The sequence below is a fragment of the Hesperophylax consimilis genome, chromosome 14 (assembly GCF_061612785.1).
Source record: "Hesperophylax consimilis isolate HC1 chromosome 14, BYU_Hcon_1.0, whole genome shotgun sequence".
Taxonomy (NCBI): Eukaryota; Metazoa; Arthropoda; class Insecta; order Trichoptera; family Limnephilidae; genus Hesperophylax; species Hesperophylax consimilis.
This window is the reverse complement of record NC_142849.1, coordinates 27,518,651-27,537,617: the sequence shown is the minus strand read 5'-3', so window position 1 is coordinate 27,537,617 and position 18,967 is coordinate 27,518,651. Positions and strand designations below refer to the sequence as shown.

Genomic DNA, 18,967 nt, shown 5'->3' with positions numbered 1-18,967 from the left:
CGTTTCTAGATTTGACACTATTTATTCTGAAGGGTGCAACTTCACTTTGGTTTGGTTGACGGCCGGTCGAATAAAACGAAACACGATGATTTTGTCAAATTTTTACAAAGGTGAATTATTTGTTCTATCTTTTGCAATTCTATTAGTTTGCGAATGTTCCGAAGTACCACGACCCCGTGGAGTCTCCATTTCCAGAGCTCCACTATATGCCCCCGGGAAGGATTTCACCTGTTTCGATGGCTCTTTGACGATTCCATTCGACAGTGTAAACGATGATTATTGCGATTGTAACGACGGTAGTGATGAGCCTGGCACTTCAGCCTGTCTGAATGGTATGTTCCATTGTACGAACGCGGGCCACAAGCCCCTTAATATCCCAAGTTCCAGAGTAAACGATGGAATCTGCGACTGCTGTGATGCTTCTGATGAGTATGGCAAAAATCCTCAGAAGTGCGTCAACAACTGCGGAGAGATGGGAAGAGAGGCTCGACTGGAGGCCCTCAGGAAGGCGGAGTTGCTTAAGGCGGGAAGCCAGCTCCGTTCAGAGATCATTCAGAAGGGAAGTGTCATGAAACAGGAGATGGAGGAGAAGATACAAGAGCTAGAGAAAAACAAACAAGAGGCCGAGTTACTCAAGGAGGAAAAACAAAGGATCAAAGATGAGGTGGAGGCGCTGGAAAACGAAGCTCTTAAACAGTACAGGGAGGTAGAAGAAGCCGAGAGGAAGGTGAAGGAGGGAGAGGAAGCCACTGATAATGCTAAAGAGGCTGAAGAAATGTTCAACAAATTCGATTCAGACAAAAACGGCATTCTTTCCATTGCTGAAATACAAACTCGTTCTACTTTCGACAAAGACAGAAACGGTGAAGTTTCAGATGAGGAGGCCAGGTTCTTCTTAGCTGAGCAAGATGAGATCGCTTTGGAAACCTTCGTAGAAAGAGCTTGGCCACTTGTTAAGCCTTATCTGATGGTAGAAGGAGGTTTATTTAAACCTCCCGCAGGTCAAGAACACGTGGATGCAGATTCACAGGAGCACGAGAGGGAAGAGAGAGACATTGAAGAACAAGAAGACAGTTCAGGCCAACAGGAAGGCTTTGCAGATGGGGAGGGAGAAGAGGATGCAGAAGATGATGAACTGCCAGAAAAAGACATTGTAGATGAAGCTGCATCGGAAGACGACCACCCTGAACCACCACGATACGATGATGAGACACAGAACCTCGTCAACACGGCTACAGAAGCTCGAGGAAAGTTCGCCGAAGCAGACCGAGCCGTAAGGGATATTGAAAATGAGATTCACAAGATCAAAGAATCTTTGGACAAAGATTACGGACCCCAGGAAGAGTTTGCTACGCTTGCGGGAACGTGTCTCGAATACACAGACAGGGAGTACTTGTACAAGTTGTGCCCCTTCGACAGGGCTTCCCAACAGCCCAAGAACGGAGGAGCAGAGACACGTCTGGGTAACTGGGGAGATTGGGTTGGAGAAGCCCCCCACCGCTACAGCGCCATGCTCTACTCGCAAGGCACAGCCTGCTGGAACGGCCCCAACAGGTCTGCCAGAATCAACATCCACTGTGGACTGGAAACAAGTATCAATTCCGTATCGGAACCCAATCGTTGTGAATATGTGTTTGAGATGCACACGCCCGCGGCCTGCGTCGATGATACCTCGGACAATTCTCAACGCTCAGCACACGACGAGCTGTAACCTGTTTCTTAATATTTATTGTTATCAATGTTTTACACTAAAAAAATCACAAACTTTGCTAAGGATATCATTCAACTAGTGAAAAGTGTGAATATGTGTTCGTAGACCGGCTGGGTGTTATATGTAATATTATAAACTGTATTGTGAAGACTGGAAAGTTAAGTGTTGTATACTAAATACTAACATAGTTTTAAATTATTCCCACCACATTCCTTTTGCATTTAAAATGATACAATCAATGTGTTTTTTTTTCTCACGATTTATGCTTTTTTTCTGTAGCATTTTGAACAGTATTGTCATCACTACTTCCAAACTTCACAAGTCTTATTTTAGAATGTCTTGAAATGAATTACTTACAAGTAAGAGTGCATAATAATAATAATGAGAATATTAGTGCAAACGGTCACAATTAGATAATTTTGTTTTAGAAGTTCTTGTTACAACAATAATATTTTTAGATTACTTATTGATGCAAAAGCTTTAAGCCCAAGACACATTACGCTATACGTATCAACGCTTATTTGAGAGTGGCCTATGCAGATTATATGTTGAGGTGTCACACTATGCTATAATCTTTCTCAGGAGAGGGGGTCAGATCGATTGGGGGACTACCGCAGAATATCATTTTTTTGTATGGGATCTGTCACCTTAACAGTTGGCCGAGTGATCACTGCGCTCTATAAATTGACTCTCCTGCCGTACGCAGCAGAAGGGGTCGCATCATTTTCAAATATTGCCTGGCTAGCAGATCACGGCGCATCATCTTCGCCACGCCCACACTTATAACACATCACCTATTGGGTGTGACAGGTCTGTTTGGGACTGTATGATGACGATATGGTATTACATACATAAAACGCTTTGATGCGTATCGCGTTGTGTCTCCACCCTTATCCTGTTCACCTCTTAAGTCTGATAATTTATTTACTGTGTTGGGTTTTGAGTTTTCTCTCTCCAGACTCTCTTCCCACTCCCATTCCAGACAAAGCTAATTTTGTAGAAAGGTAACCGTAGACTTGTGAAGGCTCTTCACGTCGTGAGGAAATAGGATTATGAATACAGTTTTTTGATAAATAAAACTCAGTTCTAGTTGGAATTTGATAATATTTTATAAATAATAATATCAAGAATTATTCTGTATAATAAATTACAATTTTTACAAACATGTTATTTTATTGTTTAAAAGAGAATAAGTAATAAATGCACTTTGTGAGGGACAAATAAAGATGCATTCATGATTCATTTAGTCCCTTATTCATTGTATTTTATGGAACTTATGCCGCATTCTGACGTTCAGTTGGTCAACTTTGTTGAAAGAGGTTAACACTTGGCAACATGTTTTCAAGCGTCGAAGTTGATCGACTACAAATGAAACGTCTGAACCGCCAATACATTGAAAATATTTCATACCTAAACTATATGGCTAGTCTATTACAAAAAATATGGTTTTCTATATATTTTTAACCTACTTAACTCTTAAACCCTACCTGGGGTACTGGAGTACCCCCCTGCTGTTTAAAATATCCACAATTTTGAAAATATTGCACTGTTGCAAAAATCGCTCTAGCTAATCTACTCTCGATAATTGGCGCGTAAATACGTCGGTAAGCCGTGACCTCCCGGCAAGTGCAGTCGCGTCCACAGGTGTTCCGGGGTACCCCAGTACCCCGTGGTAGGAATAGTGTTAGTTCTTCCTACCAGTTATACTTGAATTACTGAAGTTGTTATTCGACATCTCTCTGGTAAGTTTACAAATTATTTATGATTTACTTTACTTTGTGATAATGGCTAGAGTACAGTGTTGATAGAGAGGGCCTGCGCCCAGTAACGCGACATTCATGGACTAATAATGTGTTATGAATGTAATGACAGTGTATGGAGTGTAATGAGGTGTCTGAATTGTTTTCAGGTATGGCATCCCAGACTCGAAATCTTGGGGGGGGGGGGGATGAAATTGCAGCTGCTTTGTTGGTTTCTGACGACGAAAAGCTAAACCTAGGAGAAGATTCAGAAGATGAGCCCGACGGTGTTATCGAGGATTTCTGGGATCATTCTGAAGTCGCATCTCATGAAGACGGTGATCAAGTGGAAGGAGATGAAGATTATTTAGTGCCTGACAATGATGGGGCTGGTATAAATGAAGAAGATAGGCGCTTGGTTCGTGTGCTAGATGCTCCATTAGTTCTGTACAGAAAATTTCATAATAATGTAATGGAACTGACTGCTCCCGTACAAGGTCTTAACAGAAACCTGACATGTAAAAATTGGTTCACGTCTATACCTATGGCCAAGAAGTAACTGGAAAAATGGATAACATTAGTTGGAACTGTAAAGAAGAATAAACGAGAAATTTCTCCTGTTTACTTGGACAAAAAAAATTGAGAAAGATGCACCTCAATGTTTGCCTACGACGAACCTCTCACACTTTTGTCATATTGTCCTCTGAAGTCAGCTAAGAAGAAAGCTGTAATAATGCTGTCCACCATGCATGACAGCCCTGACAAGGATAATGAAGTGTACCTTCCAGAAATAATACATTTCTATAATAAAACCAAATGCCTGGTGGATGTGTTCGACCAACTTTGTAAGAAGTACTTAATGTCCAGGATGACCAAAAAGTGGCCCATGTGTCTCTTCTACGGGTTGCTAAATGAGGTTGGTGTCAATTCTTGGGTCTTATTCAGGCTGTCAACTAACATTGATAAAGAGAAAATAACTAAGCGGCTTGAATTTCTTAAGAGTTTGTCGATGGCACTCATAAAGTCTCATATGAGAGCAAAATTTCAATGGCCAAATTTAGCCCGGGATATCAGAGAAACTATACGTGCAGTCTTGAATAATCATAGTGAAGATCATAGGCCGGTCCCTGATAATCTCAAACCTGGTCGCTGCTGTTTTTGTCCGGACACAAAGGACAGAAAATCTCGATCTGTCTGTAACACTTGTCGCCGCCATATTTGTGCTGACCATCAATACAAAATCTGTCCTTCATGTGACGACAAAAATGTCTATTTGTTTTTATTAATAAATTTTATTGTATTTTCTTATTTCTTTGCCATAATACAAATAATATTTTAAAAAATATCAAATACTTTTATTTTATACATTTTTTTCTGCCCGGGGTACTTCAGTACCCCGTGGTAGGAATAATTACATTCCCAGAGTGGTAGGGTTTAAGAGTTAAGGAAATTTTTAAGTAAGCACTAAGCTAAAGATCTGAAATTTTAAAAGGATTTTAAATAAATGTTATCAGAATTAAAGAAGAACGAGTGAGAATCGAAAAATGATCAGAGTTAAGAAAACATTTTTTTATGATACATAATTGTTGCTTCAATTTTGAGGTGATAATATTAAACATTATGTTAACTCATTAGCATACTAGTATTAAATATGTGCCTATCACATTAAATTTCGCATTTTAAATACCTTTCCGCGTTCTATTAAAAACAGAAAGGGTGAAGCAAAATTTTAATTAATGAAAAACAATATCATTGTTCTACATGCAATGAAATGACGATGGGTTAAATTTATTTCAGGTTTCCCTATATCGGTTGTACGATACATTGTATGAGAGATAAGCAACTTTATAGTAATGACAAAATATTACCAGTTGCAAATAAATGTCAATCATACATGACAAATGATGGATTAAATTTATTTCAGGTTTCCGTTTATCAGGTTGTACGATACATTCTATGAAAGATAAGCACCTTTACAGTAATGACAAAATATTATCAGTTGCAAATAAATATCATCAATAACATCTGCTTTTTTTTAATGAATAGATTAAGGTTTAAGTGAGAAATTTAAAAAAAAAATGCAATCTACTGGAGGATATTAATAAGATATTTAACCTTTTGAACGCGTTAATTTGCTCCGTTTTATCTATACCCGTACGCGGTACATATTTTCAAATACCTATGCATGCAATTAAATGTCAAATTATAGCATTCTGGCATGATTTATTGGACTATATAGACAGAACAGATTATTCTCCACAATATGAAAACAAATCCTCGTGTGTCAACACTCTTAGATTTTTATAAAAACAAAAACATAAAATTTCATACAAAGACGTACTGTATCTTTTGAATGTGGTCCCGCCATTCACTCGGCGTCATAAATAAACCACTTTCGGTGTGTGTGTGTACTTAGGCCACTGCGTTGATAGACACAAGTGGGACACCATGATCAATTATCATTTTTAGTTATGAAAAGTTGTGAATGACATACTAGTACTAACGCCATCCGTTGACAAAAATGTAAACTAAAGGACTAAAAGGCGCGAAGAGGCGCACTTGATTTTCGATCTTTTTTTATGAAATACAATTTTATTTTTGAGAAATTCTTGTAGATGTCAGCATCGTGATAGTTCTACGAATGTCCAAGTGAGCAAGAAATACATTTATGACGAAAGAGCGCTGAAATATCGGCCGTCAAAGTTCACGTATCAACTGTTGATACAGCCGCGTGTGAGTATAGACTTTTTGCCGTAACAACAGTTGATACGGCCGCGTGCAAAGAGTTAATGTTAATTTCCTCAGAAATATTATGGATTTTCACTGATATTTTCTGCAGCAAATTAAAATTGATCTCTTTCAAACGTTTGGTATCGTTTTTCAGTGGTGCATGGTGATTTCCACAACAAAGTTCATGGCATTTTTTTAAAAAGAAATTTAAAAAAATTTCTTACTAAATGTTAGAATGTTTTGAACATTTTTTTAAATCACTGAATATACCTTCAATTCTATATAAGTAACCAAGTCTTTAATGGTAATTCAAATTTAGAATTTACTTAATACTATATTTTTTTAAATAGATTAATTTAAATTTTCTATGGACAAATTTGAAATACTCATGTTTTGAAAATCATCTTACTTAAATAGAAATCCTTCACACTGTTAATACAAGTCATTAAATAAAGTTTTAAGTGCTGCTAATGAACAAAACACTCATTGACAAACACACCTGTGTCACTCCATTATACGGTAGTTTGCCTTGCATTTCTTTGTCCCATTTGAAATGATAACACAAGATAATTTATCTTACAACAGCAGTCAGCGTACACTGTTAGAACAAACTAATAAGAACTAAACCGGTTGGAAAGGTTTTACATAGGTAAGTAATATGAAAAGTTAGAAATCGAATAACAAACACTTTTTTTTTGCTTCGTTACATTATGTATTACATTCTCTGTGGCAAAAGGAAACGAGTGTAAAAATGATTAATTAAGCTTGTCACACGCAAGGAACATATTATGCATCTCGCTGAAGCTATTATTATTGCACGAGTAGCAGCTCTTGAAGACCCGATTCGGTAGTTTCCGGTCATTGGAGAGAACTATTTTTTTCACTTCATCTAAATAGAAGCTGACCGGGGGTAAGGTACACAAACTTCAGTAGGTGATTGGAATTTCTAAAAAAGTTATTTATCCTTTTTACTTATATCATGTAGAATCACCTGCCGAAGTTAGTAGTCTGAATTCTCGACAAATCAGTACCAATTTTGAAAATAGCAATTAAAATAATTTTCTGTCAAAAATATTATATTATAGGTTAAAAATATTATTTAAATATTGAAGACAATATTAGTGATTTTTAAACGAAAATCTGAAACAGAAAAATCAGAAAAGGAAACGGTCACATCTGGGACTCGAACCCAGGACCCTTGTCTTTCCGGGACAATGCTCTACCAACTGCGCTAATGGGACCCTATTCCCCTCGGTCACTTTTAACTGTATCATACTTCGAATAAGAACTACCAACATTGTCTTCATTTTTTCACCGCACATTTTTATTGGCAACTATCTTTATGTATGATCGCAAGATTCAAGTGAAAAAATGAAGACAATGTTGGTAGTTCTTATTCGAAGTATGATACAGTTAAAAGTGACCGAGGGGAATAGGGTCCCATTAGCGCAGTTGGTAGAGCATTGTCCCGGAAAGACAAGGGTCCTGGGTTCGAGTCCCAGATGTGACCGTTTCCTTTTCTGATTTTTCTGTTTCAGATTTTCGTTTAAAAATCACTAACATTGTCTTCAATATTTAAATATTACAATTTGAGGTTTTACTCAATAAAGTTATTCCGAAAAAAAAAAAAAATAAAAATATTATATTTATCGCATGAAAATGAAAAGTAAATTCAAAGCAAAAGTCATAACCAAAATTGGTATTTTTACTTACATGTCTGTGACGACTGTGCAAGCGATATCGGAAGATAGGCCACGCCCACATATATTATATTCCTCATGTTAAACGAGCTTTAAATTTACAATCATTTAAGTGTAGATGTTGGTTAAGCCTCTTCGACCTATTTTCTACTTCTTTTCTGCTTCTTTATATATGGTTTCTGATGGTCAAATGCTTCACTTTTATTCCTTAACCTCAAGACAAAATGGAATAAGCCGCATTTCTCAAACTTATTATCAAATGGGAATATCCACTTACTGATAAATTATTAACATAATGTAACAAAATAGAACCGTAACTCATTTTACAATAAATGTGAAATTTTCATCTCCTCTTAAATATCGCACTGCTTGACACACTTAATGGACCCTACAGATCATTCAATAAGGGGGCGTGGCTATCAAGTTGAATGGTTGTGCCGCCAGAGCATCCAACCACCATCCAACAACCCAACTGTCCAATCAAGTTGGCTCATCTGTAGCATGGTTGAGCGGTAGAACAAACTTTTCTCGGTCTACCTAGGTAAATGTCGTGCATAATTGTGTGAACAAATGAAATGCCGCGCATGAGTAATGTAACGGACGTACTGCTCCAATATCAGCCGACGTCGCCCCATATTAAAATCTGCCATTTGCCTTAACTTTGCCTGTCTTTAAATTGAATAAACTGCCCTCTATGTATGTGAAATTGTTATGTATAATGAAAATGTAATGTAAAAACAATAAACGAAACGTCGGAGCTTGGCTAGAGGACACGGGCAGAGAAGTATACTGAGAGAGCTGGTGGATATCATAGCATTTAATTCGGGCACGGTTATGAGAATCGCGCTTATACGAGAGGGAACGTTCGGCCGCGACCCAAAGCGAAGGGCCGTGCGCCGTCATAGCGTGCGAGGTGGTTTGCCGTCAGAACGTTCCACAAGCGCGATTCTGAGGATCGTGCCTGAACAAAGAGAGGCCGTGGTCACGTTCGGCCACGGGCCCAAAATTACCGGCCGAGAGGCGGTAACCAGACCGGCGGCGGGGCCGCGAGCGCGTCACAAACACGGGCTTCGATTCCCGGAATCAAAGAGAAAGTTGGCCCGTGTGAGCGTCGCTCGGCCAGCGCCTGCCGCCGGTGGCCTATAAAACGGGCAACAGGCCCTGAAAACGGCAGATATCCAGCAACCACCACCAGCTCTACACCTCTCTCTCTGCTCTGCCCTCTACCTCGCTCCGACTTCTGACTCTGCTCGCCTTCTTTCACTCTGACCCCCGCCTCACCCTGGACCACGGACTGCCTACCCCTTCGGACCAGACTCGGAATCAGCTCAAGAACAAGCGACAAGCAATCGGACCAGCTCTACAGCGGCTTCAGAGACGGCCCCGTTCTACCCCTCCACGCCACTGAAGGACGACATCTCACGCCTCCACAGATTGGGATCACCGGCCCCTTACAGTCTTGTGTGTCACACGATTACATCTGATACAAGTAATGAAAGAAGAGTTTTGCACCTTATATACAGTAATCATATTTAAATATTTAGTTGCATCATTGTCTGATTTTTTTTCTTTCAATGATCCATTTTGCCCACGTTTGTGCTTTTTCTTTTCGTATTAATAGTTAACGATACTAATAGAGCGATTGCAAATTTTAGTTTTTTTTTATAAAGTAGAATGCTTGCTGTGTGTTTTACCCAGAGCAGCAACTGACAAAATTGAACCAACAACGCGTTACCTGAATGCAACACTCAACAGCTGACACACAACGGTTGAACCAACCAAATTGAGTTGTCTATAGGGAGTTTAACAGTATCAGGTTTCAGTACAAGGATTCCAATCATTAGTTCGTTAGTTCATCTTTTGGCCACCTGCAGAGTTAAGTTTGTCAAACTGTAAATTTAAACGAAGGTGAACATAGGCCTTTTAAGTCAATATACATAGTGGAATACATGAATAAAAAAATAGTACATTAAGTGCTTATGTACTTACTTCCATTTTTTCACTGTAGTGATAGATATCCACAGAAGACAATTAAATATTACGCAGGGCGTTGTTGTTTTCCCAGTAAGGGAAATATAAACAGGGTATCCTACTTCAAATAGCCTCTTAACCTAAATAGTATATTGGATTCAATTATTATCGGCGGTTATCGAAATATTTTTACAAAAAAGCAAATAGCAAATGGCGATTCAAAGTTGTATTTCAATCTTCAGTCTTGACGTTTGGTGCATTTTCTTTAAAGAAGTTTATGAAAGATAAGAAAAGTTTACGAACCCTGCCCGTTAAAACATTATTAGCAATTATAAACCAATTAGGAATTCCAGTAAAAAATTTTGAATTTTTAATAATTCTCCCGTCTAATTTCTCATCTTCTCGAACTATCACCTCGACGCAGCCCCCGTCCATAGTAGGCCCGGACTCTCTCGCAGTCTCTGGATTTGCTTCTCCCAACTTTGAAAGTCTTGCCTCTGGAATTAGGAACTCCAGTCCATTTTTTAATCAACCTTCTAACTTAAATACCGGTATAATAATTTTTTTTTTTTAATAGGTACAGGGGGTATTTCACTATCTCTGATTATGTTCTGACTAAGCACTAATCCAAGGATTGGTCATTTTTTCGTTTTCACTATATCTGAATAACGCTAACGCTCGGGTTAAAGTTCGATTTGACTAATCAGTGCTCGAACTTCACGTTAGGCGCTATTCCTCGAATCAAAGATGGCGTCAAAACATTCCGAGTTTGACAGCTGAGAAATGAGTCGAATGTTGTTGAATGAATTTGAATGCTTGTATGATCCATCCTGAATTATTTGATTGTGTTCAAAATAGAAACAATGTATTAATTCGGCACGAATCTATCTAAAATGACCTGATAATCAACATAACATAACCAAAAAATGATCTTTAAAGCCAGCCAACGGATAGCTAGTCAGATATTTAGCCCGACATAGTGAAATACCCTCTAAATGATTTACAAAGATTTAATTTTTCACGGCTTGCCAAAACGCAACAAATCTGTGGTGTGTCGGATGTGAAGTCACAGCGAGCCCACTTTTTATTTCGATAGGTACAATGACTAGTACGTACTCAGTACCGTGACGTTTTTTTTGTCATTGAATTGTACCAGTGTGTAAAAATACAGCCAGTTCAGATTAATTAAAATTTTTACATATGGTTAAAACTCCCGATTAGCATTTTTGAGGTTAGATTCACAAATTACTAATAAAAAATTAGCTTTAGGTACATAATATATTAATAGTAAACCATAACTGAACATGAGTTATAAAATTATAAACCTACTTAGAAACTTTTAACTCCAAAAATAATAACAATATTTAACATCATCATAATTTCGGTGTTTGATTATGGATTTTCTCATAATTATATCCTATATCAAAAAAAAACTTTTTTTTTTTTTAATATTTAACAACAATTCGGCCCCTTAGAGTCAAAAAAACGTAACTCAATTTTTTATCGATTTTGAGTTACGGATGGTAAAATGAATTACTATTTTATATTTAAAAGATGGTTCAGAAGCACAAAATACCATCCTTTAACTAAATGAGAAGAAATTATTAATATGTTTCGTTTGTTTAAAAGTATACAATACTGATTAATTGAGAACTATGTTTTCTTGCTCTCCTGTAAAGTAGAGAAAAATGAGATACGTTTTTTTGACCCTAAGGGGCCGAATTATAGAGCTTAAAGTAAGCCAAATAAAATTTCGATTTCAGATACATCTTTAATATCAAAACAAAACTGACACATAAAAATTTTCGTACAAAACCAGAACAAAGAACTCGGCATGACGTTGAAACCGCGCGATTCAGTGATGCCAACAAAACAGGGTGTTTTGACGAGATGGTGTTTCATTCATTTTTAAATAACGATTTATTAATTCTATATATATAGATAGATAAAAACAACTTATATTTTTAGAATCGGCATTTGTTGACCTATATGAATAAATGTTTATTGCCATAGTATTTTTCACTGGAGTTCCTTATTGCATTCACTAAGCAGAGGTCGGTCTTCATAAGCCAAACGAAAAAGTCCGAAAATTGTTGAAATTATTGATTGGGTTGACTTAGTGCTTACAATGGTTTGGCTATAAGAATTTATTTCAATAACAATAAGTTTTTTACAAATGCTTTTTTTTCATGAATAATTCTCATGATCCCATTATTGGCATTCGGAGAGATGTCAAAATTTCGATAAATAATAAATAAATTATATTAAATTTTTATTTTTATACAATATTATTATCATCAGGTATTAATTAGTACTTATAATAATATAAACAATTATATTATCTAAATTAACAAAAATAATCACAGAAGCTGTTTCGATAAATACATTTTAAGAATGTTACCAGTACATACATATCTACACTCTAGTCAAGGAAAAATAACCAAAACAAGCCTAGACACTGACCACACCTTTAACACCTTGATCGCCAGGAGTATCCTTAAAGATATTCAAAAAATCATTTCTCTGAATAAACTACTTATTTTAGGTAACCTACATAATACTCGTATATGGTAGATTACATACTATTTTTATAAATATATAAACACATATTTGGTAAGACAGTATAATTTAAAAAAACATAATTTATCAAAAAACAAGTGAGTTGTTACGAAAATAGAATAAGCGCGGCGAAAATTTGGCGTTGGCGATCAAGAAGTTAATGCTAGATAGGAAAGATAGCTACATATTTTGATTGCATTTTTATTTTGGTGAAATGATTCTTTTTCACTCCAAAACTAGCAGTGACAAATGAAGAACGAGTCTCTTAAAAGAGAAAGGAATAAGAGAGAATCATACAAAGATAGTATGCATTTATATAGCAATCCAAAATCCACTGTTCATTATCATTGAAAACAATCTATCTCTTTAATTTTTTTTTTTTAATAACTTAGTGCGTAAAACCTCAAATTATAATATTCAATTATTGAAGACAATATTAGAGATTCCTAAACGAAAATCTGAAACAGAAAAAGATACGGTCACATCTAGGACACAAACCCAGGACCCTTGTCTTGCAGGGACACCGCTCTATCAACTGAGCTCATGGGATTCCTATTTTTCTGTTTCAGATTTTCGCTTGGGAATCACTAATTGTCTTCAATAATTAAACAATCTATCTCACTCTTATTACAGGTGTATTCTATATTGCTCTCTAATTCTTTGGAACATCGCACAAGAGTGTGAGACTAAGATAATGTGAATGTGCCTAATGGCACTTCTGGGAACTAACCTTCCTAAATAATTTACCACAAGCAATTAAATTTAAATATATATCTGTCATTATGAAAAACTACCAGTGAGATTGGGCTAGCATAGATTCACGCAAAATTTCATGATATGTATCCGCATTTGATTTGGCGAGTGTTTAGGTTAGTTTAGTTCTCTCGGTAACTGAGGTATGAACAGCACGGTTAAAAATATGCATTAACTTGAACATTATTCAACTAAAAGCTTGTACATTTGTTGGCACATTAGTGGTTTAAACGCAACAGAAAATAGTACCTTTATTACACAAAAATCATTAGAAATTACTACACTAGTTATATAGATACATACTTACTAACAATAAAAATACTACATAATTTACAAATGCACCGTTATTGTGGAAACGCTAATAATTTAAATATCAATAGCATTATTAAAAAAATTAATTTGAAGTTTCTTGGAAATGGAATGTTGCAAGGAATTAAATTTGTCAAATAAATTTTGTACATCTAAAAAAAATATATATTCCTTAAATTTTACGGAAGTAGAAAATAATTTACATTTATATAATTGGAATCAATATTGCACATTCTAAAGGGAATTTTTATTTAACATTTTTTTTAACTCAATGAAAGACTATTTATGAAATAATCTGTAATAAATAATAATAACATAAACAAAATAATACTATATTAACAAACATTTTTGGGTTTCAGTTCCCAGTTAGTATGAAATGTTATTTCAAATAAAGAGTAACTAAGAAATAATGTTATCAGAAGTACATAATATTCAAATGTGGAATTAAGAAATAATGCCATAAGAATTCAATTTCAAATGTGGAATTAAGAAATAATGCCATAAGAATTCAATTTCAAATGTGGAATTAAGAAATAATGACATAAGAATTCAATTTCAAATGTGGAATTAAGAAATAACGTCATAAGAGTTCAATTTCAAATGTGGAATTATGAAAAATATCATCAGAATTCAATTTCAAAATTGGAAGTAAAAAAAAAATGTCATGAGAATTTAATTCCTAATTTGTTAGTTAGAAATGTCATATAATTTGAATTGAATTCATTAATATATATTTGCATATTAATACATGGTGTGATTTGAATTAAACATGGAAATAGTCACTGACAGGAGCCATTTCTCCTGCATTGACAGCAGGTGCTCCATTTGTCTTATTATCATTCTGGTCTTCCTTATCGTGTTTGAGAATTGACTTGACCCTCTCATAGCCTGAAGCCGAACCCAACCTCTGAAACTGTGCCCCTGAAGCATTGTCGTTCAGCACAGTATCATTGTGAACCTTTTCATATGGCGGTTCTTTCATGGCAACATCAAAGTATTTAACACTCTCGTAGTTTGGATCTTTAGGACCGACAGATTCATAATTAGGATCCGATTCACTTCCGGTGTTGTATAAAGGTTCGTGGGGCATGGATTCGTAATTCGGTTCCGAGTTGCAATTGTCGTTGTTATTTGCCATCCAGTCGCTGTCTGGAATTTTAGGTTTCTTATTGATCACGGAATACCCCGCCACTTGAGATTTACTCTGGATGGAAGCGTACGGAGGATTAGATTCGTGCGGTCTTAACACTTCGTAGTTTGGATCCGAGTCGGAAGTTCGCCTTTCCGAGCGGAGAATATGCTCATAACCTGGGTCATTGCTGAGCATACTTTCTGGTCCGCTGGGGACAGTTTCGTAACCCGGTTCGATGCCGATACTTCTTGCTTCATGCAGCGAAGATCTTTGCATCATATCGATAGAATTATGCGAATGTGTCACTGTTGATGTGCTATGAATTGTTTTCCGTTTTTGACTGTCGTGCTTTTTGAAGGGTTCTTTCACAGTTTCGTACCCTGGATCAATGTTTTTCTCAATCTTATGTTTTGCTACGTTCTTGTCGATGGTTTCATAGCTGTGATTTTGATTTCTGACACGGTCTATCGTTTCATATCCCGGGTCCTCTTTCAAATTGATATTCTTTGGAGAAGGGGTGTTTCTGTAGCTGGAATCAGGGATGGGAATACTTGAAGGGCTAGTTCCGGAAAATCTTTTTGTTTCATTTGAAAGAGATAATCGATCGTCTTCGTGTTGTAGGCTCTTTTTCCGCAACTTTATACCATTTCCTGCTTCGAGATCATCATAATTTGACAGCCGAGATGAAGCTTGTGACCGATCTTGGTTGTGTTTAGACTTTTTGATGACTTTAGCGTACATATCGTCTAAGTTTTTAGGCGGACTGCCAGGAGGTGGAGGAGGTAAACTCGTTGGAGCTTTGTGTATAGCTTCCTGATCAATGGCAGCGTAGATATCATCAGTTCCGGCGATGGTGTTATAGATGGCATCTGGTTGTTTCTCTACTGCCGGTTTATCCAGGGTGAAGTTCAGCTCCTTGGCCACCAGGGACCGTGCCAAATCTCCAGAGCTGAAGCGATGCTTGTCCACCGGGTAGTTGCAGCCGTAGAAGTCAGATGAGCTAACGCAGCTGTTGTTTCTCTGGTGCTTTTCGTTTAAGCTTCGTCGTAGTTTTTCAGGATTGTTGTGCAGGTCTCCTGGAACAAAGAGTTTACTCACTTAAAAATAAAAAGATTTAAATAATTCAAAAACATGGCCTATGTTTTTTACTCCGATTTCAACAATCGTAATTAGAAAATGTGTCAATATTTACAAGAGAAAAAAAGAAACTTTTTTTTAACTGCATTCAAACCCTGACAATATGTATCTCCAAGTTGATTTAACACAACAACTTGACTTCATTACTGCTTCGCAGGCATTAGGCACCAAAAATATGCATCTCACCAATTTGAAAGAATTATAAAATAAGCGCACATACTGTATATTAATTAGCACATGCTAAAAGTTTGTTTTTCGTGATTCTTTCCTTTTTTATCCATTTATTTTTAAAATTAATAAATAAATTGATAATCTTTGATCTGACGCCACGCCAAAGAACTTCTTTGTGCCTTTATCTATGATTAAAAGATATCTATAATTTTTTTTTCGAAATCGGATTAAATTTTTTTTTACATTCTTGGCGGTAAAAATATATTCATTTGTCTATGATTTTAAAGGTCCGAATAGAACAGAAGATGATAAAAGAATAGGTTAAGTTAATTTTGGTTGGGTTGGGTTAGGTAAGGTGTGTTGCTTGATCGTTTTATAAACTTTTTTTCGATATTCTGTTTTGTCGTGGAATCGATTTGAAACACTAAACTAAAGACACCAAAGACCCTACCACTGCTGGAGATCCTCTGCTTGGCCGTGCTGGCCTTGGAGTGGTGGTGCACCGGGCTGTCTCGGCCCTTCTTGTGCGAGGGCGCGGCGGGAGGTACTGCCGAGGGGGGCACAGTGTCGAAGGGGCCCGGCGGCGGGGGCAGCGGCGAGTTGGCCTGCCGCTTCTCTGGCTTGGGGGAGCCCAGGATGCCCACGGAGCTGCTGCAGCTCGAGTTGGAAGCTGGAATGAAAACAAAATGGCATAAAAAAGTGTTGCCCTACGAGAGACAGTGTGGTAAGTGGATAAAATTAAAAATAGAAAGTGTGGTAAGCAGGAAAAGAGAAAATATAGAGAGATAATAAAAAGGAAAAAAGAAAGGAGGCTCTCTTGTAATGGATTCTAGGCATTAACCTTTTCTCTGCGGGAGACGCACGCCTGCGACGCACTGTACATGCCCTGTACGCGGGTGGCACATCTGTGCGACGCAAAGTTTCTTCGGCGTTATGGGTATGAAACATGCTTGAGCACGGTAAAACTTATACTCTTAAAAAATCTCACATCTTTACACTACTGACATCTTACGATATTTATCCATAATACGTATCCTAATCATCGATATAAAGATTTGAAGGGATCTTCCAACTCAGAGCGAAAAATGAATCAGTTTGAATTCTTCCCGCGTCTTTACACACGTTATTGCGCAGGCGCATTTTATAAGATTCTCAAACAGAGACGCTCGCCGTGTAGATTACATTGTTTTATCGAATTATTGTTTGCTTTTTCGTGGATATGAACTTTTTCAATTACAGTGTACATTCATCTGATTTATCATATTTTAAAATAAGTTCAGTTACATAAATTCATTCAAACTATTGAAGAAATATAAAATTTCGTCAGTGTTAGATTATTTTCAAATAAAAATACGTGGTTAAAACTTTTTTTTAGTGAAAAATCAAGTGTAAAGTTGTACAAGTTTGACGTTTTATCAATTTTTGAAAGTATTTTTATTGCCAAAATACAAAATGTCGGGTCGTGGTCTTAATGACGAAGAAATATTTGGTGCTACTTTAGAAATAGATTCAGATTTTGAAATTAGTGACAGTGACGTCGATAATAATTGCGAAGATGCTGAAATACATGAAAGCCATGATTCTGAACCCGAAATGAACATTGAAGAAGGAGAAGAAGTGGTTGAAAATCTGTGGACTGCCGGCCCTTTCGTACCCATTATTTATGAATTCGACGATTTCGCATCAGGTATCAATCCAGATACCAGGTTAACTGAAGACACGCCCGAACTTATGTTTTTTGAACATTTTTTGAATACAGAAATTATGACAAAAATTGTTGATGAAACAAATCAATTTTATCAATATAAAGTTAGGACGATGGATTTTACAGCAAAATCGAGAGTTACAAAATGGGTTGATACAACAGTCTCAGAAATGTACGTTTTTATTGCGTTAACATTTGCCATGACTAGGAACAAACACTTAGCTATCGAGGAACATTGGAGTACGAACCCCATAATCTTTTCACCAATATTTGGAAAGACAATGCCCAGAGACCGTTATCAGATAATATTACAGATGCTCCACTTTAGTGATAGTAATATTCAAACGCCTACTGATAGACTGCATAAAATACGTGTTCTTGTTGACCACACACGAAATATTTTTAAATCAACTATGATGCCCCATGAAAATCTATGTATTGACGAAAGCATCATCGTTTTCAAAGGCCGTCTATTATTCAAGCAATACATTCCATCTAAACGTCACCGATTTGGAATAAAAATGTTTGTGATGTGTGACGTCATGACGGGTTTCATTCTCGATTTTATAATTTATGTTGGTTCTGATACAGAAAAAAATGATACTCAAGGTATTGGTATTTCGGGAGGCGTTGTAACCACCCTTTTGTCAGATTATTTCGGAAAGGGTCATAATTTGTGGTGCGACAACTGGTACACTAGTCCAAATTTATTTAAATATTTACACGAAAAAAAAACTAATGCTTGTGGCACTGTTCGGAAAAACAGGAAAGGCATGGCACCTTTTGTTAAATTGAAGAAAGGGGAAATCCAATCAAAGCACCAATCACCGTTGTTAGCTTTGAAATGGCACGATAGGCGTGAAATCCATATGCTGACCACTCTTCATGATGGTTCTGTTGGACCATCGGGAAAAATAAATAGATCGACAGGAGAGCCCATTTTAAAACCACAATGTGTTCTAGACTATAACAAGAACATGGGTCTAGTAGACAAAGCTGATATGATGCTAAGCAACTTAAGTTGTATGAGGAAGTCACTCAAATGGTACAGGAAAGTTGCATTTCATATAATTGATTTGTATTTATTAAATGCTCACATAATATACCAAACTGTAACATCAAAAAAAGTCAGTTTGGCTGATTTCCAAATGGCTGTGATTGAGCAATTACTAGAGAAATATCACAAAACTTTGCCGAGTATTTTACGTCCCACAACATCAAGAGATTACCCGATGCGTTTATCATCGAAAATTGTTTCCAAACACATGCCCATTAAAGTTCCCCCTTCAGCAAAAAACACAAACCCTCGTCGAAGGTGTCGTGTCTGTGCCACTTCAACACTGAAGCCCA

General features: G+C 36.7%; 2 protein-coding genes across 4 annotated transcripts in view; one reads left to right on the top strand and one right to left on the bottom strand.

Annotated features, from left to right (window-relative positions):
• The first annotated feature begins 41 nt into the window (after positions 1-41).
• Positions 42-3,183, top strand: GCS2beta (glucosidase 2 subunit beta). Its single transcript, XM_089639350.1, has one exon. The coding sequence runs from the start codon at positions 86-88 to the stop codon at positions 1,709-1,711; it is 1,626 nt and encodes a 541-aa protein (XP_089495476.1). The 5' UTR covers positions 42-85; the 3' UTR covers positions 1,712-3,183.
• Positions 3,184-13,962: 10,779 nt separating this feature from the next.
• The window catches only part of LOC149418140 (uncharacterized), a 34,841-nt gene continuing 29,836 nt past the window's right edge, over positions 13,963-18,967 (bottom strand). The window contains exons 10-11 of one of the 3 annotated variants that reach the window (XM_089639682.1): positions 16,364-16,582; positions 13,963-15,677 (exon numbers count right to left, since the gene is read on the bottom strand). In XM_089639682.1, coding sequence (XP_089495808.1) covers positions 14,236-15,677; positions 16,364-16,582 — 1,661 coding nt within the window. In that variant the 3' untranslated portion in view covers positions 13,963-14,235. Of the gene's footprint in view, positions 15,681-16,363; positions 16,583-18,967 lie in introns of all 3 variants that reach the window. The other 2 variants (XM_089639683.1, XM_089639681.1) reach the window with 2 other exon arrangements.